Source organism: Anthonomus grandis, chromosome 3, assembly GCF_022605725.1.
Source record: "Anthonomus grandis grandis chromosome 3, icAntGran1.3, whole genome shotgun sequence".
Classification (NCBI taxonomy): Eukaryota; Metazoa; Arthropoda; class Insecta; order Coleoptera; family Curculionidae; genus Anthonomus; species Anthonomus grandis.
Window position 1 is genome coordinate 7,310,668 of NC_065548.1, and position 16,968 is coordinate 7,327,635.

Sequence of the window (16,968 nt, forward strand, 5' to 3'; positions counted from 1 at the left end):
CTATTGTTTTTAGGCAGAACCACGTTTTTAATCTCAAATTGATTCTCAAGAATTCTCACTCTCTTTGGGTATTAAAACGTATTACAATGTTTTATGCCGGTCTTGAGATATGTTCAAGAATGTCTGCTCTTGGACCTCAATTTTTCACAAAATTGCCTCTAAATGGGGAAGGTTTTGCGGTACAAGAAGCACTCTTACATGAAATGATTGGAAAAGAAATACTCTACTATAATCGTGACTCCAACCAAAACTGCCCTAACTATCCAAATATTTAACTGAGAGTCTCGTTTTCACCAGGAACTATTTTTCCACAAAAACTGGCTAAAAAGCGATTATCTCAACTGCCTGGAAGTCAACAATTTGCGTATTCCAGGCAGTTGAACTAAATTCAAATCATTTGATTCTCTCCCAAGGAGTTTTTTTTTTAATAATTAATTGTTCCCTTTCCGTCTGACATTTGTTCTTAATTCCAAATCGCTTGACAGCCTAGTTTGGCATTTCTCATTATTGATGTTTCATCATTTATCAAAAATGGTCGACGTTTACATATAAAGAATGCTTTACGTGTTATTTCCAGACAGTTGATTATTTTTCTATTTTTTTAGAAGAAATTTTGTAAAGCGATTCAAAGCAAAAAAATTATTTAGTCCAGGCAGTTGAAGCGGAACTACCATGTCATCTCTCTCTCTCTTTCAGGTAGTTCTTTAAGTAGACATTTATTTTTAACCCCGAATACCACGACATATCTGTCAGATCTTCAGATTTGACAGATACGTCGAGCCTATTTCCTATTTTTAAGTCAGTTGTCAAAATTAATTGGCATATAAAGGATGTCATGGCTCAAAAATCTTACAATCCCTCAAATATCCAAATCCTTAATAGAGAAACACGTTTTTGGCACCAAATCCACCACTAGGAATCCCTTTATTTTGATGTGAAAGAATTATGAAAATATTCTGAGTGGTTCCTAAGTTATGCCCCAAAATGTCCGCTTAAGTATAAAAATCTTGATATGGGTCTCAAATTTGGTTGCTCTTGGATCTTCCTAGACAAAATTGAGTCTCAACAGTTTTTGATGTATAAGAGAGGTTTTCATATTAAATTATTGGGACAAAAATGCTCTACGTTGGACCAAAAACCTTTTAAGAATATGCCTATTATTTCGTGAAAATATTCTCAAAAATGGGAAGAAGAAAATTAGCAAAAACAATTACCTCAACCAAAACTACCGTAACTCTCCAAATGCTTTACCTAAACTCACATTTTTTGCTCTCAAATCAATCTTCAGGAATCCCTCTACATTAATGTAGAAACAATTTAAAAATGTTTTAAGTGGCTGCTAAATTATGCTGTATGACAACACAAGCACATTGCATATACAGGGTTTCCCGTTGAACTTGTAAAACCGTTTAGCTGGAGTTAGGCCTTCCTATCGGCTATCGAAATATGTCAATTTCAAAGGTTCTGACCAAATTTTTTCAAAAAATCTAAACTACGCCAATCTGTCTAACTTTAATAACTTTACAATTTTGTCCAACCATGAAGTGCCTTAGGACAGTGATCACTTTTTCAAAGTTCTTCTTTATAGTGGAAATAATACAGGGAGTACCAGGATTTTCACTTAATTTAATTTATTAATTAAGTATACTGTAAGAGCAAAACAAATAGTATCCTTAAAGGTCAACTGCGATTTCTGCTAGAGGATGTACCTTTAAAGGTGAGAGGGCGAATGTGGTTTCAGAATGACGGTTGTCCTGCTCATTATGCTGCATTGGTTCGACAACATTTGGATAATACGTTCCCTAAAAGATGGATAGGGCGCTTAGGTCCTATTCTTTGGCCATCACGTTCCCCAGATTTGAATCCTTTGGATTTTTTTTTTATTGGGTTGGTTAAAACAGATTTTTTATTTAAGACCGGTTAATACAAGAAAGGAACTAAGAGAAAGAATATTTGAGGCGGCATCAGAAATTAATCGAGTAGGAACTCCGCGTCGATTAAAAAGACATTTTGTAAAAAGATGCAGAACTTGCATAATAAGAGCTCGTAGTGAACACTTTGAAAATTTATTGTAGGCCTCATCCCCAGGAACAACAAAAATTAAATTATTCGATTATTTTTGTAGCTTTGTTTTCTAGCTTTTGTTTTTTAGGCATACGTTTTAAAGCTATTGTTTTTAGGCAGAACCACGTTTTTAATCTCAAATTGATTCTCAAGAATTCTCACTCTCTTTGGGTATTAAAACGTATTACAATGTTTTATGCCGGTCTTGAGATATGTCCAAGAATGTCTGCTCTTGGACCTCAATTTTTCACAAAATTGCCTCTAAATGGGGAAGGTTTTGCGGTACAAGAAGCACTCTTACATGAAATGATTGGAAAAGAAATACTCTACTATAATCGTGACTCCAACCAAAACTGCCCTAACTATCCAAATATTTAACTGAGAGTCTCGTTTTCACCAGGATCTATTTTTCCACAAAAACTGGCTAAAAAGCGATTATCTCAACTGCCTGGAAGTCAACAATTTGCGTATTCCAGGCAGTTGAACTAAATTCAAATCATTTGATTCTCTCCCAAGGAGTTTTTTTTTAAATAATTAATTGTTCCCTTTCCGTCTGACATTTGTTCTTAATTCCAAATCGCTTGACAGCCTAGTTTGGCATTTCTCATTATTGATGTTTCATCATTTATCAAAAATGGTCGACGTTTACATATAAAGAATGCTTTACGTGTTTTCCAGACAGTTGATTATTTTTCTATTTTTTTTAGAAGAAATGTTGTAAAGCAATTCAAAGCAAAAATATAATCTAGTCCAGGCAGTTGAAGCGGAACTACCATATCATCTCTCTCTCTCTTTCAGGTAGTTCTTTAAGTAGAAATTTATTTTTAACCCCGAATACCACGACATATCTGTCAGATCTTCAGATTTGACAGATACGTCGAGCCTATTTCCTTTTTTTAAGTCAGTTGTCAAAATTAATTGGCATATAAAGGATGTCATGGCTCAAAAATCTCACAATCCCTCAAATATCCGCATCCTTAATGTAGAAACACGTTTTTGGCACCAAATCCACCACTAGGAATCTCTCTATTTTGATGTGAAAGAATTATGAAAATATTTTGAGTGGTTTCTAAGTTATGCCCCAAAAAGTCCGCTAAGGTATAAGAATCTTGATATGGGCCTCAAATTTGGTGGCTCTTGGATCTTCCTAGACAAAATTGAGTCTAACTCAGGAGTTTTTGATGTATAAGATATGTTTTCATATTAAATTATTGGGACAAAAATGCTCTACGTTGGGCCGAAAACCTTTTAAGAATATGCCGATTATTTCGTACAAATATTCTCAAAAATAGGGAGAATTTGCTTTAGAAAATTAGAAAAAACAATTAACCCAACCAAAACAACCGTAACTCTCCAAATTCTTTACCTAAAATCATATTTTCTGCTCTCAAATCAATCCTCAGGAATCCCTCTATATTAGTGTAGAAAAATTTTAAAAATATATTTAAGTGGCTGCTAAATTATGCTCAGAACACATTGCATGCATATGCTCCGGATATCTAATAAGCACATTTATATCGCCCAAGAATATCTTATAGCTTCTTGGCTTATGCTAGGCATATTTCTTGATATGACTAGAATAAATAATAATTCCTGGAAGAAAAAAAAGATTTTGCACTTTCTAGAGTTTCCAAAAATCCAAAATTACCAGGAAAAATAATAATAATAAATCAGTTTATTTACAAGAATGGAAAAATATTACAAAATGATTAATTCATTTACCAGTAAATAAATAATAACCACAGAAGTAGTATACTATTTGTATGTGATAATTAACTTATGCCTATACATAATAATAATAATAATAAACGTAGATAAAAATACACAATAATAATAACAATTGTTTTTTTCTTGCTTGAGTCGTCTACAGATAATTCAGATTTTGAAGAATTCAGTATTTAATGTCTCTTTTCGGAATGTAGATCATATTCTGTTCACTATTTTTTGTTATTAATTTGTTTTTATTAATAAATTACTTTTTGGAATCTACAATTCTTTAGTTTAGTCAACCTTAGTTTATGTATGATTTATTAAATTATATTTATCTGCCCATCTGCTGTATATAATTTCCAACATACATTTTAAAATTGTTATTATTTAATTTATCTCTAATATTTGTGTACTTTGGGGTACTAAGGCATTCTGATGCTGAGCTCGAATTGCATAGGAATGACCTACAATTTCATCAGAGATGACTACTTTATGCATATGCTGCATATTCATTAGAAATTTCTGCCCATATAATTACCGCAAATCAAATTTGCCAGTAATAGTAAAAAACTGATTAGAAGGAAAACGTGTATTTTTACCATATATAATTTTTATTATCCAGTTCTGGACAACTTCAAGGGGACACATATGATCCCTCATTCTTATCCCACCCCATCCACTAAGTCCATAGGTTAAGTGCGACTGTATTAAAGCAAAATATAACGCTTTCAATTAAATCAAATCAAAATCCAACTAGAAATAAAGTAAACTAAAATAAATCCATGTTGTTCAGACAATTTAAAAAATAATATTTTTATTCCAAGCATTTGTTTTTTTTACTTTAAGGAACTTTAGGTAATTTTGGATATTTTTGCTCATATTTGACATTATTTTGTTAAATTCTCCAGAAGTTTAAAATTACATTTGCAACACATTGAATAGATATCCCCAGGATATCTAATTAATATATTAATATTCCATTTCACTTAATTCCTATGTCTGCAATTTTTTTTTCATTTTTTAAAATACATCCTGACATACCTAATTATTTATACCGAGAATCCATTTCAATGTGAATATCATGCAAAATATGAGCAAAGTCTTTGATCAGTTGGAAAAATGTGGTACGGAATAATACCTAGTCAAAGAGGTTGGGAAAACTGAAAACATATTATTATCAAGGGGTGAAGTCATCCAACATTTTTAAATCGCATATTAAGTAAAGATATATTCGAGAAAATGTAGATACTACCATGTGGAAATTGAATATTCTCTGCATATCTTTTAAACATATTATGTAGGTGCTTTTATATATACTAAATTTGGCATATTTGTGAGATATGCCAGGCATATTGCAATATGTGTTCTCAAATGAGATATAGATGGCATATTCCACGGATATAGGGTGCTATCTGGGAATAAAAATTTAGATGTTAATGCAAAACATTCAAATTTAATTTTAAACAAAACTTTAGCAATATGGCACTAAAGTGCCTGTAATTATAATATAATTCCTTCATGGGTTTTTTCAGATATAAAAAAATTCGAGGAAAAGGACACCCAGGTGAACTTTTATTTCACCAACTTGGGAGCGAACCAACTCTGTTTCTCGTTTAATGTTTATGAAAACTTACCTATAGAAGACAGGAGGGACAGCCTAGTGAAACTGTACGACTACTACAGACCGGAAAGGAGCCTACTGCAGTTTTATAAAATCATTAATAACTGTAGCACGGACGATGGTAAACTATTTTGAATTTGATCCAAGGACAATTTTAAGGTGATTCGGTCGATTTTAGGTCACCTTTTTCATCAAATTAAACCCGAAAGAACATTAAATCGTTCGAGAAGGAGCGGAGGGTGTCGGCGTACCAAAATAAACTCTACAAACGACAATTTAAATAAGGATTTTGTCGATTTAGATGTTGATATGGAATCTCCTTATTGTAAGTTAATTTTTTTTTCAATATTGCAATTTTAACACTTTTTCTTTACACTTTAGGTAGTTATGTACCTTTTTATGTACTGCCACCAGTAATGGAGCAAGAGAAAAACCAATCTATACAATTTGCCACAGGTAAAATATGTTAATTCATGAATATTATATACCAATTATGAACCTTCACATAGGGGAAATAGTTTGGAATACATAAAAAATTACGTCAAATCCGTAGAAAACCTGCAAAATTATTTCGAGTTCCTGAAATAAAATGAAAAACGACTTGAAATACCTGGACTAAAATTGCAAACTAGTTAAAAATCCTGAGATAGAAAAATTATTTTTTGATGTATTAATAAAATGGAAATTAGTCCAAATATGTAGAATAAAATGACTTAATATACCCGAAAGACATAAAAAATTATGCCAAAAGTCTGAAAAACCTGCAAAATCATTTCGAATGCCTGGAATAACATAAATACCCTCTCCAGAATCCCGATGTAACAAAAATTAGTTTAAATGTCTGGAAGAAACTTAAAATGCCTGAACGAAAACTAAAAACTAGTCTCAAAGCCTGGAATAAAGCGAAAAATTATATCAAATGCCTGGAATAAAACAAAAAAATTATTTCAAATAGGGAACATAAAAAACACCTACAAAATTAATTTGAATTACTGGAATAAAACAAAAATTGTCTTTAGAAGTCTGGAACAAACATTTATTTAAATGCTTGCAAGAGACTTTAAATACCTGGATTAAAAGTGAAAATTGCTTCAAAAAGCCTTGAATAAAGCGAACGATTGTATGAAATATGTGGAATAAATGACTCTAAAAGTTTAAAAAAACTATAAATATTTTGGATATCATGGAATAAAACAAAGATTGTCTCTAAAAACATGGAACCAAAATTAATTTAAGTGGAAGAGACTTCGAATGCCTGGACTAAAACTGAGAGTTAGTCCAAAGCCTGAAATAAAATGAGACATTATAGCAAATGTGTGGTAAACTATTTTCTGAATACCATAAAATAAGTCAAATACTTGGGGAATTTTAAAAAATTAAATAATTTTAAAAATAATTAAAATAATTTAATCAAATCTTCGGAAAACTTATAAAAATATTTCGAATGCCTGTAATAAAATAATAATTTTCTCTAGAAGTCTAATGGAACAAATATTAGTTTAAATGCCTGGACTAAAACTGACAATTAGTCCAAAAGTCTGAAAAATATTCCAAAAATATGGGATACAATGTTCTTCCTTCAAATTCCTGGACTAAAACCCTTTTAAAAATATTTCAATTATTTAAATTCCTGAAAGATATTAAAAAAAGTGACCTCAGAAGCCTGGTACAAAAAACACCTGGAAGAGACTTTTAAATGTCTTTAAAACTGAAAGTTGTGTCAAAAAGCCTGAAATAAAGTGAATATTGTATAAAATGGAATAAATAAAATGAAAAGGGAAGAAAAATTAATTTAAGTAAGTGGAAGAGACTTCAAATGCCTGAATTAAATTTGAGAATTAGTCCAAAAAGCCTGAAATCAAGTGAGAAATTATGGCCAATGTATGGTAAACTATTTTTTGAATACCATAAAATATGTCAAATACTTGAGGAATTTTAAAAAATTCAAAAAAATCAAATCACCGAAAAACCTACAAAAATATTTCGAATGCCTGTAATAAAATAATAATTTTCTCTAGAAGTCTAATGGAACAAATATTAGTTTAAATGCCTGGACTAAAACTGACAATTAGTCCAAAAGTCTGAAAAATATTCCAAAAATATGGGATACAATGTTCTTCCTTCAAATTCCTGGACTAAAACCCTTTTAAAAATATTTCAATTATTTAAATTCCTGAAAGATATTAAAAAAAGTGACCTCAGAAGCCTGGTACAAAAAACACCTGGAAGAGACTTTTAAATGTCTTTAAAACTGAAAGTTGTGTCAAAAAGCCTGAAATAAAGTGAATATTGTATAAAATGGAATAAATAAAATGAAAAGGGAAGAAAAATTAATTTAAGTAAGTGGAAGAGACTTCAAATGCCTGAATTAAATTTGAGAATTAGTCCAAAAAGCCTGAAATCAAGTGAGAAATTATGGCCAATGTATGGTAAACTATTTTTTGAATACCATAAAATATGTCAAATACTTGAGGAATTTTAAAAAATTCAAAAAAATCAAATCACCGAAAAACCTACAAAAATATTTCGAATGCCTGTAATAAAATAATAATTTTCTCTAGAAGTCTAATGGAACAAATATTAGTTTAAATGCCTGGACTAAAACTGACAATTAGTCCAAAAGTCTGAAAAATATTCCAAAAATATGGGATACAATGTTCTTCCTTCAAATTCCTGGACTAAAACCCTTTTAAAAATATTTCAATTATTTAAATTCCTGAAAGATATTAAAAAAAGTGACCTCAGAAGCCTGGTACAAAAAACACCTGGAAGAGACTTTTAAATGTCTTTAAAACTGAAAGTTGTGTCAAAAAGCCTGAAATAAAGTGAATATTGTATAAAATGGAATAAATAAAATGAAAAGGGAAGAAAAATTAATTTAAGTAAGTGGAAGAGACTTCAAATGCCTGAATTAAATTTGAGAATTAGTCCAAAAAGCCTGAAATCAAGTGAGAAATTATGGCCAATGTATGGTAAACTATTTTTTGAATACCATAAAATATGTCAAATACTTGAGGAATTTTAAAAAATTCAAAAAAATCAAATCACCGAAAAACCTACAAAAATATTTCGAATGCCTGTAATAAAATAATAATTTTCTCTAGAAGTCTAATGGAACAAATATTAGTTTAAATGCCTGGACTAAAACTGACAATTAGTCCAAAAGTCTGAAAAATATTCCAAAAATATGGGATACAATGTTCTTCCTTCAAATTCCTGGACTAAAACCCTTTTAAAAATATTTCAATTATTTAAATTCCTGAAAGATATTAAAAAAAGTGACCTCAGAAGCCTGGTACAAAAAACACCTGGAAGAGACTTTTAAATGTCTTTAAAACTGAAAGTTGTGTCAAAAAGCCTGAAATAAAGTGAATATTGTATAAAATGGAATAAATAAAATGAAAAGGGAAGAAAAATTAATTTAAGTAAGTGGAAGAGACTTCAAATGCCTGAATTAAATTTGAGAATTAGTCCAAAAAGCCTGAAATCAAGTGAGAAATTATGGCCAATGTATGGTAAACTATTTTTTGAATACCATAAAATATGTCAAATACTTGAGGAATTTTAAAAAATTCAAAAAAATCAAATCACCGAAAAACCTACAAAAATATTTCGAATGCCTGTAATAAAATAATAATTTTCTCTAGAAGTCTAATGGAACAAATATTAGTTTAAATGCCTGGACTAAAACTGACAATTAGTCCAAAAGTCTGAAAAATATTCCAAAAATATGGGATACAATGTTCTTCCTTCAAATTCCTGGACTAAAACCCTTTTAAAAATATTTCAATTATTTAAATTCCTGAAAGATATTAAAAAAAGTGACCTCAGAAGCCTGGTACAAAAAACACCTGGAAGAGACTTTTAAATGTCTTTAAAACTGAAAGTTGTGTCAAAAAGCCTGAAATAAAGTGAATATTGTATAAAATGGAATAAATAAAATGAAAAGGGAAGAAAAATTAATTTAAGTAAGTGGAAGAGACTTCAAATGCCTGAATTAAATTTGAGAATTAGTCCAAAAAGCCTGAAATCAAGTGAGAAATTATGGCCAATGTATGGTAAACTATTTTTTGAATACCATAAAATATGTCAAATACTTGAGGAATTTTAAAAAATTCAAAAAAATCAAATCACCGAAAAACCTACAAAAATATTTCGAATGCCTGGAATAAAATAATAATTTTCTCTAGAAGTCTAATAGAACAAATATTAACAAAGTAAGGAGAAAGTAAACTCAAAGTCTAAGTCTCATAAATCAAGCATCTATTTTAGGTTACGCGTTTCGCCGTATTAGAGCATCATCAGACCTAAATAAAATGATACAGGACAGAACGCCAATTAACAGAAAAGACATACCTATCTAAATACAAAAGCCACACACTAACATCACACTAACATCAATAAAAAAATATAAAATAAAATGATTTATTGATGTTAGTGTGTGGCTTTTGTATTTAGATAGGTATGTCTTTTCTGTTAATTGCCGTTCTGCCGGTATCATTCAATTTTAATAATTTTATTTAGGTCTGATGATGCCCTAATACGGCGAAAAGCGTAACCTAAAATTTATGAGACTTGGACTTTGAGTTTACTTTCTCCCTCCTTTGTTCATATACTTAACTCTCTTTGAGAGTAATGGATGATTATTTTGAACAAATATTAGTTTAAATGCCTAGACTAAAACCGACAATTAGTCCAAAAGTCTGAAAAATAAAGAAAAATATTCCAAAAGTATGGGATAAAAAGTTCTGATTTCAAAATAATTGAGAAAAAAACTATTCTTGGATTAAAACTCTTTTTAAAAAAAAATGACCTCAGCAGCCTGGTACAGAAAATACCTGGAAGAGACTTTAAATGCCTACAAAAAACCAAATTATGTACAATAATCAAATACCAAACGAACCTACTAGCATATTAGAATCTGGAACAAAAACAAATAGATCTAAAGAAAATAAAACTATTATTATAATAGTAACTAGAATAAATAGCTCAAATCTCTCTCTTTTGATTTATTCACATTAAGTCAATATGTTTGCTAAAGAGTATCAAGAAGTTATTTTAATTTGGACAGCTTTTATAAGCCATTAGTAATAGCGATTTTACATACAATTGTTGCAGCGTTAAGTCCTGCATAGGTTCTTTTTTAAAAATTACTTTAAGAAGATATTCAATTATTATTATTATTGAAAATATTCAATGTTGTCTTAAATGTTCCCCTTCATATTGACAGGCTTAGAACATTGAAAGGCCTTTCAATGTTCTAAGTTGACAGGCCATATCTAATTATAGATTTAGCTAGTGAGATATACCGCATTTTTAGTTCATTTATCAGTTGGCAAACTGTTGCTAATTTAATAAAACTTATAGATGAGTTTACAAAGGTTCACATTTCTGCTTTCGTTTATTCCAGTTGATATTCTGATCAAACAAATCGCCCAAATATTTGATATGATCCACTTTACTAAGACAATGGGCACATCCACATATTGCCTGGTTCGGTAGACATTGATTTAAGTATATTTTAATTTTATTACCTTGGTATTAATGAGAGCCGAGAATACCAAAATATTTAAGCTTTTTTTATCCATATTAATTGTCAATATGCTTTCAATTAACCAATTCTGTACCCTTGCAAAAACAATAGTGACGGGCTAGAACCATAGGTATCACCCTGAAGGAGAATCATATTTTGAATATATGGACATAATCATTATTGTCAATTATCATAAAGTACCTAATTGCTTGGAAGAAATAAGTAGAGTTAACGCCTGGAAAATATTAAAAACACCCAACTCTCTGGAATCAAAAGATACACATTTCCTATAGTTTTAATTGCTATTTTTTTCTAAAGTATATTATGAATATTTTGTAAATATGAGAATAAATTATATAAACACGATGGAGATTTTTATATAACTTGGGTCATTAAAATTAAATTTCGCAATTATATTACCGATACTTTGAATCTATGGGCATAACTCAAATGGACATGATTCACATGTTTTTTTTATTGTCTTGGGATAAATTCATTTTTTTTTTCATCATTGTCATTGGCAATTATGATGAAACACGTAACTGCGTGATACTGTTAAAAATTAGGTAATGCTACCGAATAAAAAATATTAAAAGCCTCCAATGGTCTAAAATTAAAAAAACGATTATTATTTAACTGCCTGGAATTAAGGATATATTATAATTAAGAATATTTTATAAATTATAATGTAAAATATATAAAGGATAATTTGAATATATAGGCATAAGTTAAATAGACACAATCATTATTTTTATTTTTTTAGGAGAATTCATTTTTAGTCATTTCCCGTTATTCTAAAACACAAAATGATTCCTCAACTGCCTGGAATGAAAAAAATCCAAATTCTACAGTCTTATTGGTTAAAAAATTGGTTTTTAAATACTATGATCAATATTTTTTATATATAAGTATAATTTAAATAAACACGACAAACATTTTTACATAATTTGTGTTAATATAATAAAGTTTAGCAATTTTAACAATTAAGTTACGAAAATTTTAAATCGATGGGCTTAATTTAAATGAACATGATTTAAATATTTGTTCTCTTATGATAAATAATTTTTTTTTAGTCTTAGGCAATTATGATGAAGCACGTAACTGCAATTGTTAAAAAATAGGTAAAATTACCGAATAGAAAGTGTTAAAAGCCTCTAAGGGTCTAAAATTAAAAAACAATTATTATTCAACTGCCTGGAATTAAGGATATATTATCCCTTACAGTACCGAGATAAAAAAAATTGAGTTTGGGGTTTATATTTATTTTACGCCGATAAAGTTGGGTCAAAAGGTACGGAAAATTATTTTAAAAAATATTCGAAAGGGTTAAGGGAGGGTTTTAGGGAGTACACAATTGTGTGTCTAGGGAGCCAGCATTAGAAAAGCACAATTGTGAAACAAAAATTATTACTTTGTATGGAATGAAATAAAACAGTTTTTATCTTTGGTTAAACAAAGAAAAACATTACATTTTAGGCAACGCATTCTGGACCGACTTTTGCACCCTTCTAACCTGCATTTAACTGGGTTCTTTATTTCTTCATTCTTTGGCCAGTGTTCAAAACCATCAAAGCGTTTGTCTGCACAGGGCAAACTGGAAGGCATTCCCCAAGATTAAGTCTAAATTCCAAAAGATCCATAATATCTTTGCTTCGAAGGTTTTGACTATAACAATCCCTTCGATACTCCATCCAGCTGTTTACTATTGCTAAGTCGAACAAATGTAGGATGGCTTTAAGAGTCCATTTCCGGGTTCGAAAGAAAGATCGATAGTATTCCATCATTTGGTCGCAAACATCTACACCACCCATGTTTTCGTTGTATGATTTAACAACAGCTGGGCATGCTATGCCTGAACGTTTTTTTTCTGTTTTATTCCATCTTTGCACCTCAGTTTCCGGCTGTCTTCCAAAAGCTATGGATATCATTAAAACAGATTTATTATCTTTCCACTTTGTAATGCAAAGTTTATTATCGGTTCATGCAACTTCTTCTGACTCTCCCCTATTCATTAAACTGTCTTTTTTAAAATCAAACCCTTTCACTCTGTTGGACATAATTGTAGCAGTTGCATCTATATTCAAACTCGTCAATTTGTTCATCAAAGCAATAGTTGAAGAGTATCTGTCAAAATACAGGTAACTATTTTGAGGTAATGTTTCTGCTAGACGCAATATTATTGAGGGTCCCAAGCCTAGATCCCTATCTTTTAGTGGGGTAGTATTGCCCTGGTAGAAGTAATTCAAAATCCAATACCAGTCCGTCGGATGTCGTAAGAACGAAATTCTTCAGTCCCACTGGTCTTGGTTTATTTTTAACAAATCGTCGAACTGGACATCTTCCCAAAAAAAGGAATCATTTGTTCGTCAATAGAAAAAGCTGTCTTTTCTTTCAATGGCTTTACATCTATTGCGAACCAAATTAATTAACGGCTGTATTCTCCACAATCTATTCTTTTTTTGTTCCTCTTCTGATACGCTAAGATTGTCAACGACATGTAAATTTACACGTATCATGTAAAACCTTTGTCGGGTCATGTAGGGTACCCCTATTAATTAATGGGAACTTATATTTTCTATTCCAATACATATGTATCCTTGGAAGATGAATACATCCCATCAAAGCATTCATTCCGAAATTTTTTTTTATTTCTTGAGAGGTAAGGTTGTTTTCTTTTGCATTTTGTTGCAAGAAATAATGGGAAGTGAAATTTGCGGCTGACTCAAAAAAATGTTCATTCAAATATTTAGCAAAATATTCGTTTGGAGTTTTTACGATGGATGGAGTATAGTCCTCTTTTACAGGAAAATCCTTGCTTCTAAAGTTTCCATGCTTCCACTGGAGAGTCTGGAAATAAAAAAACTAAAACCAAACCACGTTAACTCCCGTGGCTCACAATTGTGATATACATAACAAAACCATTCTTGGAATCAACAATTTTAAAGATATTTTCAATCTCTAAAAACAATACACTTAATTGAAGTTTATTATACCTATTTAATATTAAGCACTTTTATTTTCCCCTAAATTCTATAAATAAATAATAACTTACCTGCACGAGCCATTGTTGATAATCTGAAACTTTTCAGGTTATGACAAGAATGTAATCCCGGCAAAATAAACGATTTGCGCGTGCACACCTATAAAATGCACTATTCACAATCATGTCGCACGGTTCTCCACCCAGATTAAACATTTTTTGATCTTTATAACACTTATAAATAAATCACAATTGTGACATCGGATAGCGTAAGGGTTATAATGAGGAATATGTTATAAATTATTATGTAAAATATATAAAGTGTAGGCAATTTGGCAACATAACGATTTAAATTATGAAGTCTGAATGTTTTTCTTAGAGTTATGGTTATGTGCTTATCGGTGTTCGCGGAAAATGCCAAGGCGTCAACATCCCGGCTGAGCTTTGAGAGAAGACCGTCTCGACCGTTTTAATTGGAAAGATTGAGTTTAGTTGTTCTCTGTATTTCACTATAGTTCATAGTGTTTTAATTGTCTGAGAGATTTACCCAAAATGCCCTACAAAAGGATAATTTAAATATATGGGCATAATTTAAATGGACATGATTAACATATTTTTTATTCTCTTGTGATAAATACAGTTTTTTTAGTCATTGGCAATTATGATGAAACACGTAACTGCAATTGTTAAAAGATAGGTAAAGTTACCGAATAGAAAGTATTAAAAGCCTCCAAGGGTCTAAAATTAAAAACCAATTATTATTCAACTGCTTGGAATTAAGGATATATTCAGACCTACAATAAACGGAAAAATACACGTAATTATAATAAAACCCTACACTAAAACAAAATCAAAGTTTAAAATTAGTTAAAATTACCTTATAAATTAGTAATAACTCTCACGAGATGACCTGCTTAGCACTGACAAATAAAATTTAAAATCGGAGAATACCAACATATTTTATAGGCCAGTAAAACTATGGGTCCAACCCGGAACAAATTTGGGACAAGCTGAAGTTGTCAGGATACCTTCTGTAGGTTGTCGGCAATGTTTCCTGAGAAATCGCACTAAATCGCATGGGCCGTACTCGCCCAATAAGGCTTTAAACTTAAAAAACGTGCTTTTTTATTATTTTTCAAAAATATCTAAAAAACTATTATCTTTTTTAAAAATCTACAAGAAAACAAAATTATTGCCAATAAAGATACCTACAAAATGGTTTTTTTGTTTTTTAAAATTGACCTAAAAACAAAAAAGTTATGGGCTTATAAAAATTGGGCCGATTGGGCTTGGATTCTATTAAACTGCTTTTGGTAAATTCGACTTTATTAACGCTGACGCAAATTAATTGGATGTTTTTTATAACAAAAATATGGTAGTTGTCATAAAAAACCAGTGTGGAAAATTGTATACAAATCACTAGGTATGATTTAATATTTTAGGTAAAGCGTTAAACGCAAAAATATGTAAATAATACCAAAGTTTACTGAATAAAATAGTAAAGTATTTTATTCAGTAAACTTTGATAATACTATGCTAAAATGTGCTGCTACTTACTTGTTTAATAATAATCTCAAATAATATTTAAAAAAAAACAGAAACATACTATAAAACTAAAGTCTGTATGGCATGGTACCTAAATGATACTTTTTAAAGAGTTAGGCCAGTTGTATTTATTATTAAATTTGATACCAAACACAGTAATCGTGTCATACAGTCATAAACAAAAAGTATACTTACTTTATTAAAACAAATTTTAATAAAAGAAAAAGAAATTATTCTATACATTCATAATTTTTAACAAAAGACACATTTGTTGCATTGTCACAATACGGTCCAATGCAAATTGTACAGCTTGATGAACATTTAATTCCTACCTTTTTGCAGGTACACGTTTTGGAGCATACTGACTTGCATCCACAAAATAATAATTTTATAATAAAATCGGGAGCGATGTCCTTACTGTTTCTTTGTGGGTCTAAGTAACCGTCCTTTTCCACCCAACCCCACTCTCTTGGATCTAAATTATTTCCCAACCATGACTGCACCTGAAGGTAAACCCTTTTAAGATGTAATTGAACAGCTTCAGTTGTCGGGGGTAAAGAAGCTAGCTCAAAGTTACTACACAGTTTTTGGCGTGCAATTACCTGATTGTATTTTACATACCTAAATGAGTTTAAATTTTGGCTTCTCCTACTGCCGTACCATTTTAGAATAAAATTTTCACCTAATTTTAATAAAGTGGCAATATCACTGAATACCCCTTTAAATTGAAGTAAATCTTCGGAAAGTTTTTTATTTTTAGACAAAACAATTAAAGCACTTTTTTTGCCCTTTTTAAAGAATGCCGATGTGGTATCGCAACCCGACATTGCATGAACAAATAATATGTTTTTAACTATTGCAGGATCTAAATTCGATTTTAATGTAAGTATGTATATTTGTTATTTTGTCCATTTTGCCTGCAAAACCTGGTCTAAAAAAATACAGACTTTGTGTTTTGCAATGTTCCATGAGCAAGACAAATAAATCTGTGTCTTGTCCAACAACAAAAACATTAGATTGACTTTGCTCGGCCTGTGTTGCTGCGATCACGGCAATCATATAATTTGCATCTGATTCTGATTGTTTGCAAATAGAAGTTTTAAATAATTTACAAGTTTTTCCTTATTTGACGATACAGCTAAGAAATTTGCCTGACTTGTGTTTACCGTATTTTCAGGATTAAACATAATTTCGTGTCCGATATTTTTAGATCTGCGCTGATGTTCAGTATATTTAGTGTTTAGAGGATCACTAGAATATCCATCTAATAATATTATACATCTATTTTTACCCTCACATGTATAATGGTACTTAACGTATTTGACATATTGGTCCAAAATGTCCTTGTACAATACATTCGAATCCCAGATAACTTTTCTTAGTAAAAATCCACCGTCAATAACAAAGATCTTTTGCCCCTCTGAAATTTAGTAATTGGATTGGCTTTGCTCTCAAAATAGGAATTTAGTGAAGATTTGGTATTTTTCCTCATAGAAACCTCGTCAAAAATACTGC

At 30.4% G+C, this 16,968-nt stretch overlaps 2 protein-coding genes across 2 annotated transcripts in view; one reads left to right on the forward strand and one right to left on the reverse strand.

Annotated features, from left to right (window-relative positions):
* The window catches only part of LOC126734030 (murinoglobulin-1-like), a 53,127-nt gene that overhangs the window by 35,071 nt on the left and 1,088 nt on the right, over positions 1-16,968 (forward strand). The window contains exons 24-26 of the mRNA XM_050437542.1: positions 5,307-5,516; positions 5,574-5,720; positions 5,777-5,851. Of these exons, the coding sequence (XP_050293499.1) occupies positions 5,307-5,516; positions 5,574-5,720; positions 5,777-5,851 (432 nt within the window). The remainder of the gene's footprint in view (positions 1-5,306; positions 5,517-5,573; positions 5,721-5,776; positions 5,852-16,968) is intronic.
* The window catches only part of LOC126734031 (tetratricopeptide repeat protein 37), an 89,613-nt gene that overhangs the window by 12,797 nt on the left and 59,848 nt on the right, over positions 1-16,968 (reverse strand). The window lies entirely within an intron of this gene.